General features: G+C 35.8%; 2 protein-coding genes across 2 annotated transcripts; both read right to left on the bottom strand.

Annotated features, from left to right (window-relative positions):
- Positions 1-2457: 2457 nt before the first annotated feature.
- On the bottom strand, positions 2458-7667 carry gal3st1a (galactose-3-O-sulfotransferase 1a). Its single transcript, XM_024276270.2, has 3 exons — positions 7409-7667; positions 5381-5531; positions 2458-4908 (listed from the first exon to the last, which is right to left on the bottom strand). Exons 2-3 carry the CDS (start codon positions 5506-5508, stop codon positions 3765-3767), a joined length of 1272 nt encoding a protein of 423 aa, XP_024132038.1. The 5' UTR covers positions 5509-5531; positions 7409-7667; the 3' UTR covers positions 2458-3764.
- Positions 7668-9326: 1659 nt separating this feature from the next.
- pes (pescadillo) lies at positions 9327-18508 on the bottom strand. The gene is made up of 15 exons (XM_024276264.2): positions 18162-18508; positions 17901-17980; positions 17162-17315; positions 16480-16589; positions 16207-16378; positions 16028-16117; positions 15367-15483; positions 15200-15277; positions 13928-14017; positions 12778-12908; positions 12376-12501; positions 11515-11699; positions 11220-11368; positions 9822-9989; positions 9327-9568 (listed from the first exon to the last, which is right to left on the bottom strand). The coding sequence occupies exons 1-15, from the start codon at positions 18183-18185 to the stop codon at positions 9494-9496; spliced, it is 1749 nt and encodes a 582-aa protein (XP_024132032.1). The 5' UTR covers positions 18186-18508; the 3' UTR covers positions 9327-9493.
- Between the last annotated feature and the right edge of the window lie 446 nt (positions 18509-18954).

Raw genomic sequence — 18954 nt, 5'->3', positions numbered from 1 at the left:
CTTCCTTGTACCTCAGCAGTGCTGTCAGTGTGTTCATTGTTTAGAATCTAGAAGTATTCATTATCACCACGTCGGCCAGATTGAGTACACCACAGTTCATGTACTTAATACAATTCCATATAAAAAGTTTGCACACGGTTTGAAATAGATCTCCGGGTATAATACGACACAATTTTGTGAATGTAAACGGTCCAATTCACAGATTTGTTTTACGGTTTCTGGACTTTAGATCATGTTACAAAACAAGTGAACACATACAAAATAGGAGGGGTACAAGAACATTTAATCCTTTTAAAGGAACTGCATACATAAAAAAAGAAACTTTTCATACATTCTCTGTTCAAAAAGATACATTTAACCTCTTAACTGTAATACTGATTGTTGATGTTCAGGATCCACCATATGTATAGTGTTTTTCTCTTCCATTTTGCATCGTTTATACTTTTAATAAAGTTATTGGGGAAAAAAAACAACTGTATTGTTGACACAAAAGGTTTATAGAGAGAGATGGTGATCTGCACTGCAATAGCAATATAGCTATAAACCAAACCGAGCCAGCAGAGATTTATGGACGTCTGCAAACAAACAGTGTGCTTTCATTTGACCCAGTCAACATCAGTGAGCAGCCATTATAACTCCAAGCTATGTGCAAATTCAAAATATTTCTGTGGCTAAAACGTTATAACATCATTCTCCATAGTCAGAATTTTTCAATAAATTCCTAATTTTTTGATTAAATTAAGTTGCTGGTTGTAGCAGTTTGAAGGTGGAGAAAGTCATGAGATCCTCTGCAGCAGTTAAAACAACATTTCAGTTTCAGACAACTGCAAATCTCAAAGTAAAGCTGTCTTGAACTCCATGAAGAAGCTTATGTAACAGCTTGAAAATGCATTATCGAAATCATCATAATTGTGTTTAGATACTGTTTTATGCATCTCTGATTAATATTTTGCTAAATGAAGCTAATAAATGGACAAGTGCTGTCAATTATATTTGCAGGTAAATCAATAGAAATATTTTTTGCCCTTATCTTTTGTCTTGCTTTTCATTAATATTCTTCATTTAGCTGTCTTTGTCTAAAGCTAGAGCATATGTCTGAATTTGTCACTAAAACATTTCTTTTTATCAAACCCAGTGAAATTTCTTCTGCACTTTGTACTTGGAGAAAACAGAACTTTTTTTTGTTTTTCGGCTGCTCCCTTTAGGCAAATCATCTGTTTTCATCTGTCTCCCTTGTTTGCATCCCCTTCACTCTCACCATTTACCCTTATGTCCCCTTTCACTATATCCCAAAACCTCCTTTTTGCTTCTCAGAAGACAATCTAGCTCTAAGAGAATGCTTTTTTGCCGTCTGCTCCGCCTCAACATATCCCCTACATTCCTGTTTAACTCTGGCAAGGAACATGTTATAGAAACCAAAATGATCAACAACACCAGTTACTCATTGTATTGACATTGAGCAATTTTGTGGTACTGAAGATTTGGGAAGACTACGCTTGCCTAGAAATGCTCCCCCTGCTGGCTTTTTGTGTGTAAAGAACTTGAAGGATTAAATGTTACATCACAATTTTCAAGGCATTTGAAATCACAGAGAAAATCCAATCAGAAAACTTTAGCATCTTACGTAAAAGCCTGTTGGCTTCTTATTTGCAAATAGCTAATATTAGATGATGTTGCTGTAAAATTTTCATTTGGAATTTGATTAACAAAACCAAATCTAGGTCTGAAAACAGGTTGGGTGATTTAATTTAACCTTTGCCTTCTATTTTATGGATTACCAGAACTTTTAAATGAAACTTTATTACAATTATACTGCCTCATTAAAATAAATAAATAAATAAAAGATGTTGCCATTTTCTTGGATAAGATGTCTATGATACACAGACCAAAATGGGGATATGCTAAGCTAATAAACGTGTGGTGATTAAAAAAATATATATTTTTATTTTTTTGTAATTGTACAATACTGACTTTAACAAAAAAGCAAATACCTATTAATATGATATTTGTGATGAAAGTATTTTGGTACCTTTCTTCAAAGAGAGACATTTACATAGTTTGATCCTGTACATTTTTTTTGGATCAGGCAACGTTAAAATTTGAATAATTTTATCTATTAGAATTTTTTAAGGCTTGGAAAGAAGAATGGGGAAAAAGAAGAAAATTGTGAAATTCAGTTATGGTTACAACATGATAATTTCATACGAACTGTTTTTCGTTTTAGATAGTTCTGCTAAATCGCTTATTTAATCAGTAGTGGTTGCCTAAACTAGTAACACAAGGATGGTAAACTGTGGCTAACCCAGTGTTATGGCTTAATTTAATTTAAAAAATGGTAATAAAGCATAGCTTAACCTTTACTACTTATTTACAATTAAGAGAAGCCATTAAAAAAAATATATATTTTATTTACAAAAGATACATTTTTTATGTTTCTGGAAGAAAGGAGGATGTCGTTTTTTCCATGTTTTATTTTGACAATGGCAATTAACAATTTACATCTGCAGAATTTTCACACTACTAAACAAAATAAATACCGTTTCTGTTACTTTATTATCTCCAACACACATTTGTTTTAACAGAGCATTCTTCAAACATGTTGATTGCCAGTCAAATAACTGGTGATTTAATCTGTTTGTAATTGGAGAAATAATTTGAAATGTTGGTGATATACATTCCTGTGCAACATCTAGTGCAATTGGTTGCTTGGTGTACACGTAAAGCAAACTTGAGGAAGAAGAGAGGAAAACTTTAGCTTTTTAAATGTGTTTTAACACAAGGAGATTTGAAATTTATTAAAAAATGCATTATAAGCGCCGGTAGTTAGAAAAGGCAAAAATAATAAATAAATAAAATAATAACTAACCTTAACTCACATTTTTTGTTGCAAGAGATTGGAACAGGTTTGTGTAAATTCTTAAAGTTGGTGTTTAACACTGGTTGCTTTTCCTGAAAGACCTCAGAAATGTACTTAAAAAATATAATTTTCTTAATTTTTTTGTTGGCTTGTAACATTTATGCTAACACAATCGTTTTATTTATCAGAAAAATATCTCTACTGTTATTGCATAAAGCTAACAAAGAGGAAGACTAGAATAAGAAAATGAAAAATAGCTTTCTGCTTGATTGCATATTTGTTTATAATTTCTTGTACATTAATTACTTGTGAAAATAATTGTAATATTATATTCATTTAGTTTTGAAATAATTCACAAAGTAAAATAAGTATAATTATCAGTGTTGAGCAGTACTTTTTGAATAGTCTTGTAATTTTTAGCTTGAATTGTTTCATTAACTGTGAAAAAATATTTCCCTTTTCATAACTGTGCATACATTCTCCTACATGTAGTCAGTTTTCCTGTTAGACAATGTAATACTTCAATTAAATATCTTAACATCATATTTTATTCCTTTTTCTGGAATCAAAAGTTGGGAGTCTATTTGTTTGTGTGTACACTATCAATAAAGTTTATTCAAACCTTGGAATAACCTTCAGATCTGGCAGTGGTTGCAGTTACTTGCAGGAAGAATAAAACAATAGCATCATAGCTTACTCAGCTGTTTTGTCAGAACCTCAGAAGAAACATTTTTTTACTTTTTGGCCCATAAACAAGAATCAATACTAGGCAGACTTTACAGCTTGCGTTCATATGTAACCCACATCAGTAAAAGTATACATATTCTAACTCCAGGAGGCCGAAGATGCGATAGAAATGTATAACATCATATGATATTACAGCTGTCTCGCCCTCTTGCACACTCAGTTACCAGTTAATGACGTCTCTCACATGACCCCACAGTTTGGTGATCCACAGGTTAACCCCAAGTTCTGATAAATACTGAATCTCTGGCATCAACATCTTGCGGCACAGCTTCCGATGTGCTTTGTCCATGTTCTTCTTTAAGTTGTACCCCATTATAGACTTGGATCCAATTGGCTGCCAGGGCTGCATGTCTGTCTCTTGGATGCTGCCGGCTTCTACCGGATGTCCTCCCTCGATGCATATGGATGCCATCCTCTTGTTTCTTATTCTGAGCTCTGCGACGTCATCGGCCATGCGCTGTCGCCCGTAGGCATCAACTTTCTTCCAAAATGTTTGGTTGAAATGCTGGTAGAGCTTCCAGTCGATAGCGTTCCACTCAAGGGCTTTGGCTCTCAGCTCTGAGGTGAGCTTAGACACTGTGGATCCCTTGCGGACGTTGAGCTTAAAGAAGAGAAGATCATCCATCTCCCAGCAGAGTGCGTCCTTAAGCAGGAGCAGTGATTCTTCGAAGTGCTCCACCAGCATCACGAGGTCAAAACGCTCCGAGATTGACCTGATTCCTGCATCCACCCGTGGGTCATCCGGGTCCAAAGTGTTGTCCTGGCCAAAGTCAAAAAACAGCAGATTCTTGAGGTAATGAGAGTTGTAACTTTCTGGGTCGAAATAGCTCTGAGGGTCGAGGAGGAACTCGGACAGCTTGTCTTCTCCTTGTATCTTCCAGGTAAAAGGCACCAACCGACCAAAATAGTGGAAGGAGGATTCAAAAAGCTCTGCTGGGTCTCGCAGAATTGTGATGTAAGTGGTATCTGTGGGCAGCAGCTTTGCTAATTCAGGTGCGTTGAACCTCATGTGATTACAGATGATGTTGAAACACATTCCAGGCCTGTAATCTTTAACCTGTGCACGATGGAACGGAGATGGATAAAAGAAGTCATTCCTGCTGTCCGGGAATGCAAACTTGAGTCTGTGTTTCTCTCCAAAGCGAAAAAGTATGTTGAGGAAGGTGCCGCTGGCTGTTTTGTGAGTCTTCAGGAACATTACGTCCATTTTGGGAAGACAGGACGGACCACTGGCTTTTTGTGAACTGTTGGTAGTGTGTTTGAGGGGGGATGGACGGTGGGCACAGGAGTGCGGTACAGGGACCCTGACAGAAATAAAAAAAAAATGTATTTATACTCAAAGGTGAGTTAAAGGTAACACAATCAAACAATACAAAAAAAAAAACTGTCAAGTTTATGAGGCGATAAATGTTGTAGGACTTTCTGCAAATCTCAGTCCAGAAAATTATTTGATTAAATTAACATCAAACCAACTTTAGTAGTGACAAAAATAACATTTTATATTCTGGATTCAATTAAAAAATTATAGAAAATATATAAAAATTGTAAAACATATTGCAGATTTTTTAAATTAATTTTATAATTTTGAATTGTAAAGCAAATCAAAATTTTGGGGTCAAAAACCTAAATCGTAAAAAAAAAAAAACAATAAAAGAGAATCCAGGATGTGAAGAGTTAACCAGATATTCAGAAAAGAAAAAAATCCTTTTCGATGATAAGATTTTTATTGTAGATTCTAATCATTATTTTGTCCATAAATACAAACATGAACCTTACTCAGGTGAGTTGAGGTGAATCTGCGGTGCGGAGAAACAATAAACCAGAATCATAAAGCTGGTGAGGAGAGTCCCCAGCACAAGGCCTTTGCCCATGGACCTCCACTGCCTCCCCTGCTTGCCAGTCATGGTCCAGGAGAGTCAATGATTACCTTCGAAACAGAAAGTAATATACTGCATTTTAAAATCACGTATCATCAATGTTTTACTGATCCAAATCTGAAGCAGAAAAGCCTTTCAGTGTGCATAATGCACAGCCGTTTCTGATGTATCGACTAAGTGGAAAGGAGCGAGGAGCTCCATTGGTCCGTAGCTAATTCTTGAGTGTACCTCATTATTCAGAGGGAAGGCTCTTCAGAAAACCAGAGCCTCTTTGAATCATTTATTAGTGGGTTATTTTATGTCACCACGCTCGTTCTCTGGTATCTTGATGACACGTACAAGCTCAGAAAACTAAAAATAAAAACCCCTTTTATAAAGATGAGATTTAGATTTTTAACGTATTTTTTTAAGTTTTATAGTAGTATCTATTTATCAGATTTTAAAAATAAATGCGTTATGTATTAAATTGTTTTTTTGGGAAGATTCCAAATAAAGAGTTCAACATTTAAAGCAAAATTTTGGTACATCAGTAGTGGTAAGTTAAAGTATGTTGATTTGACAGAGTATCTGACTGTGTGCTGGAGAATCTAGACACAGGAAAGACGGTTTCACAGCTGATCTCATTTCGCTCTGGTCCCTTCATAAACACAGGGTTTGTTCAGATTGTACGGTGAGCACCAAAATGATAGACTGGAGACTCGAAATGACAAAGCGGATTTTTCTCAGCTGCTGTAAAGCATACATTATGCAGCCTCATGGAAAGTGATACAGCAGACCGTGGTGAGACCAACCACTTGCTGACTCCACGTGTAACAAAATAGCCACCGCTGGACAAACATTGCAAATATTTTATACTCGTTAAAAAAAGTAAAATTTTGTTCATACAATTTGTTTTTATTTTAAATCAAATAATTTTCTTATAGATTGCCCTTTTAGTGCTGCCAATTTGATACGTTTTATTGTTAAGTTATGCAAGAAGTTATAAAAACTTAATTTGAAAAGTTATGCAATTTGTAAATAGTAAAAATGATGCAACATTTAAAAAATTTAACATTTGGCTAAAACAATATAAAAGCACTATTTTAGACTTTTTGTGCAATTATATAAAATATACACTTAAAAACACAAATCTTTTTTGGGGGGAAGACCTAAGAGCACAGATATACTGCTACTAGTATTTTGTCATTCAGGGTTTAAAAGAACAACTGACGCTATTTTTAGACTGTGATCTAAATCATTATCTTACACAACTCCTTACACCATATTGAATGAACATTTTATAATAGACCAGATAGTGGTTCCTTTTTTTTTTTTAGTATATCTTACAATGCTCATCTATCTGACTTTTAAAACTAAATCTTATCATAAATCCTTTAACCAAACAGCCTTGTCCAAACACACCTATGAGAGCGGTGTCTCTTTGTTATCAACCCCATGAAAGGTCAAGTTTGGAGGTATGAGAGTTTTCTCTGCACTCACAATCATCCATGGTGTTCTAGAACAAAGTTAGCTCAGGTAAAATCATTTAAAACGACAAAAGTATGCTAATATTTGTCCTGGCTGTGCTTCTGATGGTAGTGTAACTGTAAAATAAAACATGAATAAAATAAACCAATAACCTTAGTATTACCAGCATTGTTGCAGTTTTTCCAGTTCTTTAAGAAAAAAAAACTATTATAAAAACTAAATATTGTATTCTAAATGTTATTGCTCAGTTAGCAAACTTCCTCATTACATTTAGTCCATTTCCATAACTTTTATATTGCTAAAAATCAAAGAAAAAAAGCAGACTCTAGTATTATGAGGACTTACACTGATCCCAAGATTTTGGAGGGAAACAATTACATAATAAATCATTTAACAGAATACAGCACACAATTTAACAGGAAAAACAGAAAAAATAACAGATTTCTTCATCTTTACTTACCCTCATTCATAAATCTGTTGATGAACTAAACTTCTTTCTTTCCGTATTGACCATCCTGCTTCATGCGTGAAATAATTCCCTCCTTTACAATTGCTCTTGATAAACACATTATGTCATAACCTCTACTTAAAGCTGCTCACTATGATCTCTAGACTGGAGATCTTCATCTATTTGTCTTCTCTTCCTCGTTTCCAACCCCTGATGCCCTCTTGCTGCCTCTCCTCTCAACCTCCACTTCCAGAAGTGATCCGGCTGAACGCGGTGAGGCAGGGAGGCTCATCTAGCCACCTGTGACGCAAGGGCTGGGAGGCGGTGGGGAGGGAATGAGGAAGGGAGGAGAAAGGCTGCATAGTATCTATCTGTGGTCGCAAACAGAGGAGCATTGAGCGTCGACACTGAAGTTTGAGCTGCAAACCCAGAGGAGGGCAGAAAACAGCATAAAAGGACAAATGCAGCCACCCCGAGCACAAAGGCTCTTGTTGTTTCAACTGATCAAGACTGCTCTGTTTATTGTCTGAAAAGCTTTAGCTAGCTGTATCTACACATGTGGCAGGAGTAAGGTACACCGTGCAGATTTAATCCTTTAAGAATAGAAAATGACCCAAACAAAAGCAGCCAGAATTAGCAAACGTGCGTCTATTATCATCTTACCTATTTATGGGGAGGCATTTTTAATTTTTTATATTTGAAGCTCTAAAATAAAAAAAAAGTATATGATCTGGTAAGTTAAAAAATAGTTTAAATAAAAAGGATTTGTTCCACAATACTGCAGACTTCTAACCACCAGTATCTGCAAAAACTTGATGCAACCATATGAAACCAACAATGCGCCATGCAGTACAGTGCACATGCAGTTCATCTCCATTTATCCTGAAGCCTAGATTCACAGAAATAAATCACTCTGTTGAACTCCCCCAATGCTCAACTTGCTGAGGCACAACACTGCTCCCCTTTGTTGTGCATGTGCCTACAAGCACATGTGCCAGGCTGAGACCCAAAGGGGTGGGCACAAACGGAATGCTGATCTGGGTGTTAAAAAAAAAAAAAAATGGAGGGCGAAGAAAAATATCGCATAGTGACCAAGGAGGGCGTGGTCCTAAACAGAGGGCAGAGGGAACATTCCCATTCGTCATCTGTGCCCCCGCTTAAATGCAAACCAACCAGAGCATCCATTCCAGCGTCAGCAGCAGCAGAATGACCTCAGCATCTGCCCACTGCAAAGAACGGCATTTGCACTTTACGCACAGCTGCAACAGTGAGGCCAGCCAAGCAGCACAGGCAAGAAAACTCATCTAACATTTGATAAAATATACTATTGACAGAATAAAAATGATTTTAATTTAAAACCCACTCATGTATTTAGTGTTTTTAACATGTTATTGTGGCATTTGTCTCATGAGACACATGGAAATAAATTTCAGCTTAAAATTTTATGTCTTTATTCAAGTCGTTATAAATCAGAAGATTATTTTTTTGTTGGAAAACCCTCAAATCTTCTGTATTCACTTGCAGACAAATAGATCCATGAACGTCTTTGTTTTCTTCATTCGAGCTGACATCTGGCTCAGAGCTCCAGCTCTGATATTGTTCCCCATTTTAGTTGCACCGCTATTGTTAGCTTGTGGTTGTGAGGGGCTGTAAGCTAGCAGGAGAGCATGTAAACCCAAAGGGATGATGGGAAGTGAGGACAGGTTTACTATGTGCCAACAGTCCCGCCCACATCTCAGAGGCAAATTTCTAATGAACTCCTGCCGCTCTGCAGAAACTATTTACTAAAACAAGTTTTTTGATTTTGGTTAAAAATGTAATAATCGTTATCAAACGACCATTGGGAACACTTTTAAAATAGATCAAAGGATGATTGGAGTGGGACAAATAAAGAACTAGGACTAGAAGGATTCAAAAAGTTTACAAAATATGAATGTTCATAAGAAATGAGAATGTTTATTTCTTCACTTTAGATCCATGTGATTTTGTACAGGTGAGTTAAACCAAAGTGTGTGGCTTTAAAAACATCAACTTAAGTCAACAAGCAGTTTTATACACAAAATCAGCTTGATGGGGAAACAAACTTTACAGGATGAGTCAGTTTTTGGTCTTTTTCTTCTTTGCTTTCTCTTCATCGTCGAAGGCTTTTCTCTTCGCCGCGAGCTTGTTAGCCTGTTGAGAGAGATCAGATGAAGTTAATGAAAAAATATGTCACTCTGTCCAGGGAGGCATTTAGGCTGTGTAAACTCGTGGGGGGGTCATCGCTGGGACTGTTTGCTCTTTTTAGAGCAGCTGAACAATATTGGTTATCTTTTTAGATTAAAAAAAAGAACTGATATCAGAGCAAACAAAGTCAAGTATGTAGAAATATTAACATTTCCCAGAACTGGACAGTTACTTAAAAAAAAGAAAACATTAAATTCACCTCTCGTATTTTCCTCTTTTTTCCAAACATGATCTTGTCGTAGAGGTACTTTTCTTTTTTCTTCATCATCATGATGGCCAGACGTTTCTCCTCCGCCTTCTCCTCCTGCTCCAAGCGCACCGGGTTTTCAACCTTCATTTTTCCAGGTGTCACTTTAACCTGCAGAGACTTAAAAAAAAGCAACGAGGTATGAACATGTAATAAAAGTATACGTATTAGGGGTGTCAAATAAGGATGTAACGATCCTTCGAGAATCGGTAAAACGATTCAAACTCATCAACTTGTTCAAATTTAAAAAATTGGTTTGTCTCGGCCTGTGCCTAAATTTAGAAAATGTAGATTAGATCACATTTACTAACTGTGAGTGAGTGTGCACACCTGTGTGTGTGTTCGTTGCAGGATGGTATTATGTATAATAGTTTATTTGTGTTGAATCCTTTTCTATTGGATGGGAAAACAGACAGTTTGATGCAAGGGGCTAAAAGAAAACACACTAGGGCCTTAAAACAGACAACCTTTAATTTATTGTGTTGAGATAAAAAAATCTATCTAGTGCTCTGGATTAAAAAAAAAAATCGTACACCAGACTCACACTTTTTTTTTCTTTCTTTAAACGGCTGACATGAATTTCACAAAGTGAAAATCTAAACAATACAAACATTTTACAACGTCTATTTATTAATCCACTGTGTTCTGGTGATGAAAATGTGGATAGTTTGTTAAAAAATTACATTTAAACACTTTTTTGTGAGCACTGATGCACACTGTTTTTTTTTGCAAGACTTCTGGGAAGTTTCTAGAGCACTCGATTTTGGAATAGTAGATTTAGACAGCACTGTAGATGGCAAACAAACTAAATAGTGAGTAGTGAAGGAATTCGAACATGCTCTATGTCTTGGTGTGTGCGTATCCGTCACTGCGGTGACATCAATGTGTGACTGTGTAGTTCTTAACAGAATAAACCCTAATAATGGCTCAACGCCACATCTCATACCTATTATAAGCCGGACGAGGTGTTCGTCATTATGAATTAATGGGAGAGCTGATTACGTTGGACAGTGAACTGTGGAATAAAGTCTGCCAACATACGTAATATGGCAACAATAATACGTTTCTGGTAAATATTTTTTGGAATTGTTTGAGATTAAAAAAAAAAAAAACTTTGGGTAGTGTAAAAGTAAAGGCTGGAGTCTTTATAAAACCACTTTTTTGTTCTTATACTGTGCCACAATGTCACAAATTTAAATAAAAACATCTCAAAATGAGGCTTTTCACAGCAATTATTAAGTTTGAGTAAAAATAGATTAATTACTGTATGTGATTAATTGATCGCACAAATGACAGCACTAATATAAAAAACAGCATGACAAATGCTACTAAAGAACTGAAATTCCTCACCTTTCCCTGGGATTTTTGTTTTTCCATCTCCTTAAGATTTTTCTCCTCTGCTTCATCCTCGTCATCCTCATTTTCCTCCTCGTCATCCTCCTCATCATCCTCCTCTTCTTCTTCTTCGTCCTCTTCATTGTCATCATCGTCCTCTTGTTCTATAACAAAAAACACATTTTTAAAAAAGGTGAGAACTATAAAACTGTCAAACACTAAAACAGCAGATCATCACTGTGCTGTGACATCGATTGCAGAAATGCTTTGGGGAAACAATCAAGTTGTCAGTTAAGAGGTGGATCCGCACCAGGTCTTTCTCCTCGCTGTAAGGCCATTATCTTCAGTTTCTCTGGGGGCACATAATCCCCGTCTTTCTCCTCCACGAAGGGAGACAGGTGAGGGGGCAGAGTCACCCCAAGGAAATAATCCTCCACCGGCAACAGCACCTTGGCGTTCACACAATCATACACCCACTGGGGCTGGATGTAGTACCTGAAACATGGACGTAAATGTTTGAATCACACCAAATACAATAGACTAAACTCTAAGCGGCTGTGATTTTATGTGGGGAAAAACACAATCAGATTTCCTGTTTTTAATGTTTTAGTTCAAAGTTTGGAACTCACTGACTTTATATTCAGGGAGAATTTTCCACAAGGTGTCTGTAAACACTTTCCAAAGGTGACAGCTGTTCTGCAGCTACGTGGATCGTATGGCTTTGAATTTATAATTTTAACAATGTTACAGAGGATGAGTATTTGCTGCTTGAACACACTGGCTGGAAGATTTAGATAAAAACTGTTTTTCTTTGTTGGTTGTAGCTGGAAGAACGTGCTTTAGGTTGGAAAAATACATAAACCAAAAGCAGAAGTGGCACACTATCTTTTTCTATTTCTGCATTTAAAGTGTCAGCCTGCTCTGAGGATATGGAAATATTGCAGATACTAAAGTTCTTAAAGGGAATAAATGGCTTTGTTTGGTTTAATGTGAATTCTTGGAAAGACTGTTAATAATAAATAACAGATTAATCAGATTAAGAAGTAAAAAGCTGCTTCTGTATGTTGGCTGTGTGGTTACTGCACATTATTTATATGAATGCATAGACCTCAATATGGTTATTTTTAAACTGTATTAGATAAGAAATGTAGTCAATAATCTTTTTTTTTACCTATTGATGTAGCGTTTGTCAACATTAGGTCTGTCAACAATTTGATGTGTGATGGTCTCATCTGTGACATCATACGTGCTCCCAATGCAAACAGACTTGTCCCAGGACACGTTTCCGCCAAAACACCTGAGAGGTAGAAGCAAAACTGTTGCAATTACACTCTTTATGCATCCCAATGGAGTAGAGCAGCTTATTTTCTATGTAACAAACAAAACTTCATTCCACCTGTAGTTTTTTTTTTTTTTGCCTGTTCTTGATTCACAACATTTTCAATAAATAAATACTCAGAAAAACAAATCTAAGCTTAATGTTATTTTTATATGTCCTCCACCATGAGAAAAATGAACATGTTAAAAACCCAATTTTCCTCAGAGTGGATCTTTAAGTATCACAATTGTTTACCTGATGACAAAAGCCAGAGACTCTCTGGGAACTTCTCTGTTCAGGAAAAACTTGAGTCCCTCAAAAATCTTTTTCTGGGTTTCCAGCTGCACTTGCTCCTTTTCTCGAGCTTCAGCTTTCTCCAAATCCTCCTGGAGAGAAGCAAAACGAGAAATAAAAAAATGTTTCAAATGCTGATAAGTCTTCGTTTTGCCTTGATGAATGGACTTGTTCCCATTAGGTTTGCACTTTATGATGATCCAGGTTAAACTCAACAATGCTTTGGATAGGATTCCATGGGAAATGGTTTATTTTAAGCAATTAAAGCAAGAATAATGCAAAGAAGAGAGCTAACAGATGTTTATATCCATACAAAGACATATCACAACATAGAATAATTAGGCATATAATTGATTGGAAAATACTCATGTAATTAATTCAATTATCATTCATAGTTTTTATGAGGTATTTTGCATATAGAACACGACAGAATAACCATTAAAATTGTCACAATAAGTTCAATCGATTGATTGAAAGGGAGTGGGAGGACGCCAACTTGTATGACCTGCTGACATTTAACCATAGAATGACCAAAATCTTTTAGATTGAAACAAACTGTCCCTTTAAATAGGTATTTTTTAATATTAAGTATGTTATTTAAAAAAATAACCATTGCTTTATGAAGAAAACTGAGTAATAAAGTTCATGCAAGGGATAATGTCTGACAAGGTGTACATTATCAGAAGTTAACTCTCTCTGTATATGGACATCTAAGTATTACAAACATTCTTAAACTTCCATCCTGTCATCAGTGTGGTGTTCACAGGCAGATCAGTGTATTTGAAAACACCAAACATGAGTTCAGATAAACTGCTCCAAGGACCTTTATGGTTAAAAACTTTTCTTTTTTGCAGAGTCATAAAAAGTCCCTATGGTATTACATGATTCCTAGATGACAATTTTAAACAAGCTTCTCGGGTGAGAACCAAAGCACCATTGGCAACCAAACATAAAGCTGTAAATCCCTAGTTACATTCTAATGCTTCAGCCCTATTGTCCTGAGAGAGCCACTAATTTATCAGGAGTTGTTTTTGAGTTTTCTTGAAAATAAAACATTCTTATTGAGGAAAATAAAACAAACAAATTAAAAAAAAATCCAAACATGTCTTACCTCCTCCGTAGGAAACTGATCAAGCTGAGCATCTTCTTCCTCTGCAGTAGAAACAACACGGGCCAGACTGGCACTGAGAGCTGCAAGTTTCTGCACAGACAAAACAAGATGATTTTCCGGTTGGCTATTTTCAGCATGTACAGCATTAAAACAAATAAATAAATGAAAAAAACTCGGCTTATGTTTTAGTTCAATAAAACATTCCAATACAAGTTTCACCAATTATGTCTAAAATCCTGCTTGATTCTGCTTATACGTAAAAAAGGGAAACGTCTATGATAAAGTACAAATCATTCATCGCAATCAAAATATTTTAAAGATCACAAAGATAATGAAAAAAAAAACAAATAATGAAGAAAAAAAAACATTACATTTTTGAGGGAAAAAAAGAACCAAAAATTTCAGAATTTTCTTTTCTGAAAACAAAAAGTAATTAGAGAAATGAAAATAAAATGTAAAAAAAATTTAAAAGAAAACATAAAAAGATTATATTACAGTATTATGGGACAACAGTAGGGAAAGCAGATGGATGTTTTGATGTTTGAAGAGTGTGACCAGTAAAGAAATATTTTCAGTAGAAGAATATTGCCACGCCTTTCAGGTTGAGAAGGTGAGCAAACTCCATCATCCAAATGAACAAATTCTTTCTCCCAACGTGCTGTATGGTTCGGGCCCCTCCACGTCACTTTTTGACATCTTGGGTGTTCCCAACTTGTCTTTTTTTTTTTTTACATGCTGATGTTCCCACCAGATAAGGGGTCTCCAACCTCTGTTTCACAAACCGGTACCGTTATCCCAACCCTAACCTGGTCCCGGTAGCCTAACCGGTACCTGTTCCGCGTCCCGAAGGGTTGGAGACGTCAAAAAGTGATGCAGAGGTTGCTCAAACCCTACATCCATATATGACGGGTTTGGAGAGAGGATGTGTTGTCCAATCAGTGATGTTCTATAATACCTACTTTTTCTGATTTTTTTTTTTACATCTTAACATTTCACTTAGATTTTGGAATTTCTTTTTCCCCCCAAACTGTTTCCTTTTTATTTTAGTTTTTTTTTTTCCATTTAGGTTTTTAGAATTTTCCTTTTAACTCTAAGTTTGTAAATTATTTATTTTGCTGTTTTAATTTTTGTGATCTTTAATATTTTTTGCATTAAGTGATTTGCGTTTTAGGGCCACGGTAAAAGTCAGAGGGGAAAAAATAAAAAATAAAGCTGTAAATACAATTAAACAGGCATTTAAGGCTGCTCAGAGTAAAAAATTAAAAAAAGTACCTCGGAGTAACTCTCTGAATCCATGGCGTATTCTTCGTCTTTCTCTCCCTTGAGCTCTGACTCAGCTTTAATGTCCAACTGTATGAAAACAACGTAGGTTCAAAGTTGAAATTTCCATAAGTCACGATACAAATACATTTCTTGAAAGCTTCTCAAGTTCAAAATACCTTGGGAGGGTAGACCAAGTTGAGGGAATGATAGAGTCTGAAGTTCACAAAGCCCAGCAAGGTTGTGTACAACTCTGTGAACGTTGCCATGACTCTGTAGTCAACATCTGTTGGATGCTAAAAACAGTAAAAATATTATTTTAGAAAAATAAAATATCTACTTACCAACTAACTGTAAAAGTAAAATATTCAGGCATTTAATTGTATTTACTTTATTTAAAACCTAACTTTGAAAAACCTTTAAAAGTTAATGTCGCTTTCCTCTCTTAGCTGTTAAATTGTCTATATTTAAAGAATTATTTCTTCTGATTGTATTTAGAAAATGCAGTGAAGCAAATCAACAAAAGAGTCTTAAAGTTTCTACCCCACAAGTGGAAATTAAACCTCTTCAACGTAAGTGTTTTATTTTGAAGACTAGTGAGATAGTATTTAAAAATAAATATAAAAAGATGACGTCAGACTCTGGAAATGATCCAAACAGCTTTAAAATGCATTTATGACTAATTAAGAGTGGATTTCCTGTGTTTGGTTAGAACATGGTTTGTTGATTTTGTTGTCCCTGCTACAGAGCTGTGTAAACCTTCACCACAATAATTAAATAATAAAAGTACCTGCTTGTTGGCATATTCTTTATTAACCTCATTTCATCAATTTGACTTACATCATGGGAGAATTGATATGGCACCAGCCATGTAATGAGCTGTCCCATCACCTCAGCCTGATAGTAAATTCCCTTGATGGAGATGAAAACCTAATGGGAACAAAGTGGGTTTTATGCTGCAAAACAGGAATGTGATTTTTTCACTTTTTTCCCAGTAAAAGTGTTTGGTCAAGCTGTACCTTTCTGAGAGAGCGTGATGCAATCACGTAGTTCATCCACTCTACAGTGAGGCGCCTGCAGAGTGTGATTGTTTGAACGTGACATTTTCCTGTTCTGGCAAATGTGGAGAAGAGGAAGCACATGCAGAGGGCATCGTCGATATCACGGAGGGCATCAATGAAGGAGGGGTATCTGCAACGGAAGGAAATTTACTATGAGGTGCTGTTATTGTTTATGTAAATAACAGTTTAATTTAACAAAAAATCTACTTATTCCCACTTATTAAGTCTCACCTCTCTTTGATGATGTGGTCCAATTTATAGGTCGGCTTGTTTTCTTTCAGTCTTTCTACTGCAGACCACTCTGTTTTTCCGTAAGCTTTTCTCAGTTTCCGCACAAATATCTGTTGAAACAAAGAACAACTTTTCAAAAAATCGGCAGCAGGCGTTGTGGAAGGATGGCTGGGTCAGATGGGGCGTCTTGGTCTCGCTTTGAGTCGAGAAGGCAAACGAGCCGGCCAAGACCTCAATAAATGCTCCTGCAGGCTTGAGTAGACTTCCACCAGGGACCCAGCATGCAGTCAAGACAGCAGAGGCACTCAGATGGCAGGCAGAATGCCAAACACACAATAGGCACTCAGTTTTAATAAATTGGCTGCAATGTATTTTTGTATCAATGAGCTCTACAACAGGTCTTTAATACACACTTTGAAGATAAAGTGGATTATTAACCACAATAAAAAGAAAGCTGGGATCATTCACACGTATTGAAGTGCGACCAAGTCTAAAAACTGATGGAAATTCTTGTTGGCCATGTGTAATAAGTGTGGCCAACATGCACATTGCTACATTGCCCATTTATAACCCTCCATTTGCTCTTCTAACCTTAACATAATTATGTGTGAATAGTCACTCCTTAAAAAGCAAGTGCTGTGTAGACGTATAATTAATCAAAGTAAAACACATTTTGAGATACCTTGTATTCTCTGAACTTGGCAACAATCGGCTCATGCAGCAGAAAACGAATGTCTTTAAGCAGGTAGAAAGTCCTGGGGGCGGTGGAGCCCTTGTTGACCTTCTTCTTATGCTTCGGCTCATGCGGATAGATTCCTTTGAGGATGCAGAGTCGTCTAAAACAAAAAGTAAAGCAAATTATTCACTGTAGATTCAACAGTTACATAGACACCCATTACTACATCTGGCAACATATTTTATCATTGGACTATCATAGATTAAACCCACCGCATTATAAATTGTATAAACCCAGAAGGGACTAACAAGGAGCTAAACTTTAGTGTTAACTAGAAAACACTAATTACCAGTTAACAGTTATGTAAAGTCTTTATATTTACTGTCAAAATGTCGAATATTGTTTAAAGGTAACAGTGGATTTAGAATTCTTGGTTTAACTACAATTATGATTTTTAACATTTTTTTATTTATTTTTTTACTGAATACTTTAATAAACCACATCAAATAGGTGCACCTTTTTATTATAAGGCTGTGCTGAACCACTTAGATGGGTATAAACAATGATTAGCAGCACATATTTGAAAAATCTCATTCACTATAATTGAATCCATGTGTTTACAGTCCATTTACAATTCAAAGCTGTTTCGACTAATTTAAATAGTTCAAGTTGCAAAAGGTTCCAAACAAAGGTTAAAATATAGGTATCCTTTTAAAGAAACAAAAAAAGGCAGCAATTTTGTTACCTGAAGTCTGGTAGGCTCAACTGAAGCTTCTTACGAGCTCTATTTCTAGTAATGTAGTTTGTTGCGGAGCCCCTCTCAAACTGCAAAGAAAACACAATTTTAGTTGATTCCAGTCGTAAACTGCAGGGATATCCACATTCAAGTGTACATTTTTTCTCAGCATAATGAACCACACGAAGATCAAACTTAAGCTAGTTTAGCTAGCTACTTAGCATGGAAACTGCCGGAGTTTCTGAGTTCAAGCCAAACGTCAGTATTTACCTTTTTCTTTTGAGTGCCGCCCATTTCTCACAAAATCTGTTTACCTGAAATAAAGCTAAATTAAACGTTGGTAACAAAATATATTAGGTAGTTATGATCAGAACACGACCACCATGTTTTGCCGTAACTGCACGTGTTGTTTGACATGCGCAAGAGAGTCGGATCGGGTTGGCAGACGCGAGGACCCAAAGCCGACCGCTTATCCGCCTGCTCGCAATTAAAAAAAAAAAATACATTAAGCTATTTGCATTCTAATCAAATTTTAGATTTAGGAAAAGTGTTTGGAGATCCTCCATTTTTAAAAAGTAGAAAAAAAGGACTTTGGCTTATTAATAAACCCGTTCCATATACCATGCTTGTGATTTATTGTTTAAGAAAGAGCAAAGGAGTGCAACAAATGAAATTATTATTATTATTATTATTATTATTATTATTATTATTATTATTTTATTTTTTTAAAGGAAAAAAAATCTGGGCACTATCTAAAATTTAGGAAGTGAGAATTGATTCAGGCTGTGTTAGTAAGGATTTACAGAGATATTTTGGTAAAATAAATAAATAAATAAAACTGAGTACTATCTGGAGCCCACCAGAAAATATTTACTGGGCACCAGAAACCGATACTTTTTTGTTATTATTATTCTATGTCCCTTGAAAGTACGGAGCTCCTAAAGGGACATGGAAGTATGAAAAAAACAGTAGGGTGTTGGTTTCATATCTGATACCCACTAGAAACTAAGTGGTCATTGCACTAAAGAGACCTTTTCACAGTCAGTTACCAGAGCAATTTCTC

The sequence above is a fragment of the Oryzias melastigma genome, linkage group LG9 (genome assembly GCF_002922805.2).
Source record: "Oryzias melastigma strain HK-1 linkage group LG9, ASM292280v2, whole genome shotgun sequence".
NCBI lineage: Eukaryota > Metazoa > Chordata > Actinopteri > Beloniformes > Adrianichthyidae > Oryzias > Oryzias melastigma.
This window is presented reverse-complemented; position numbering and strand designations above follow the sequence as displayed.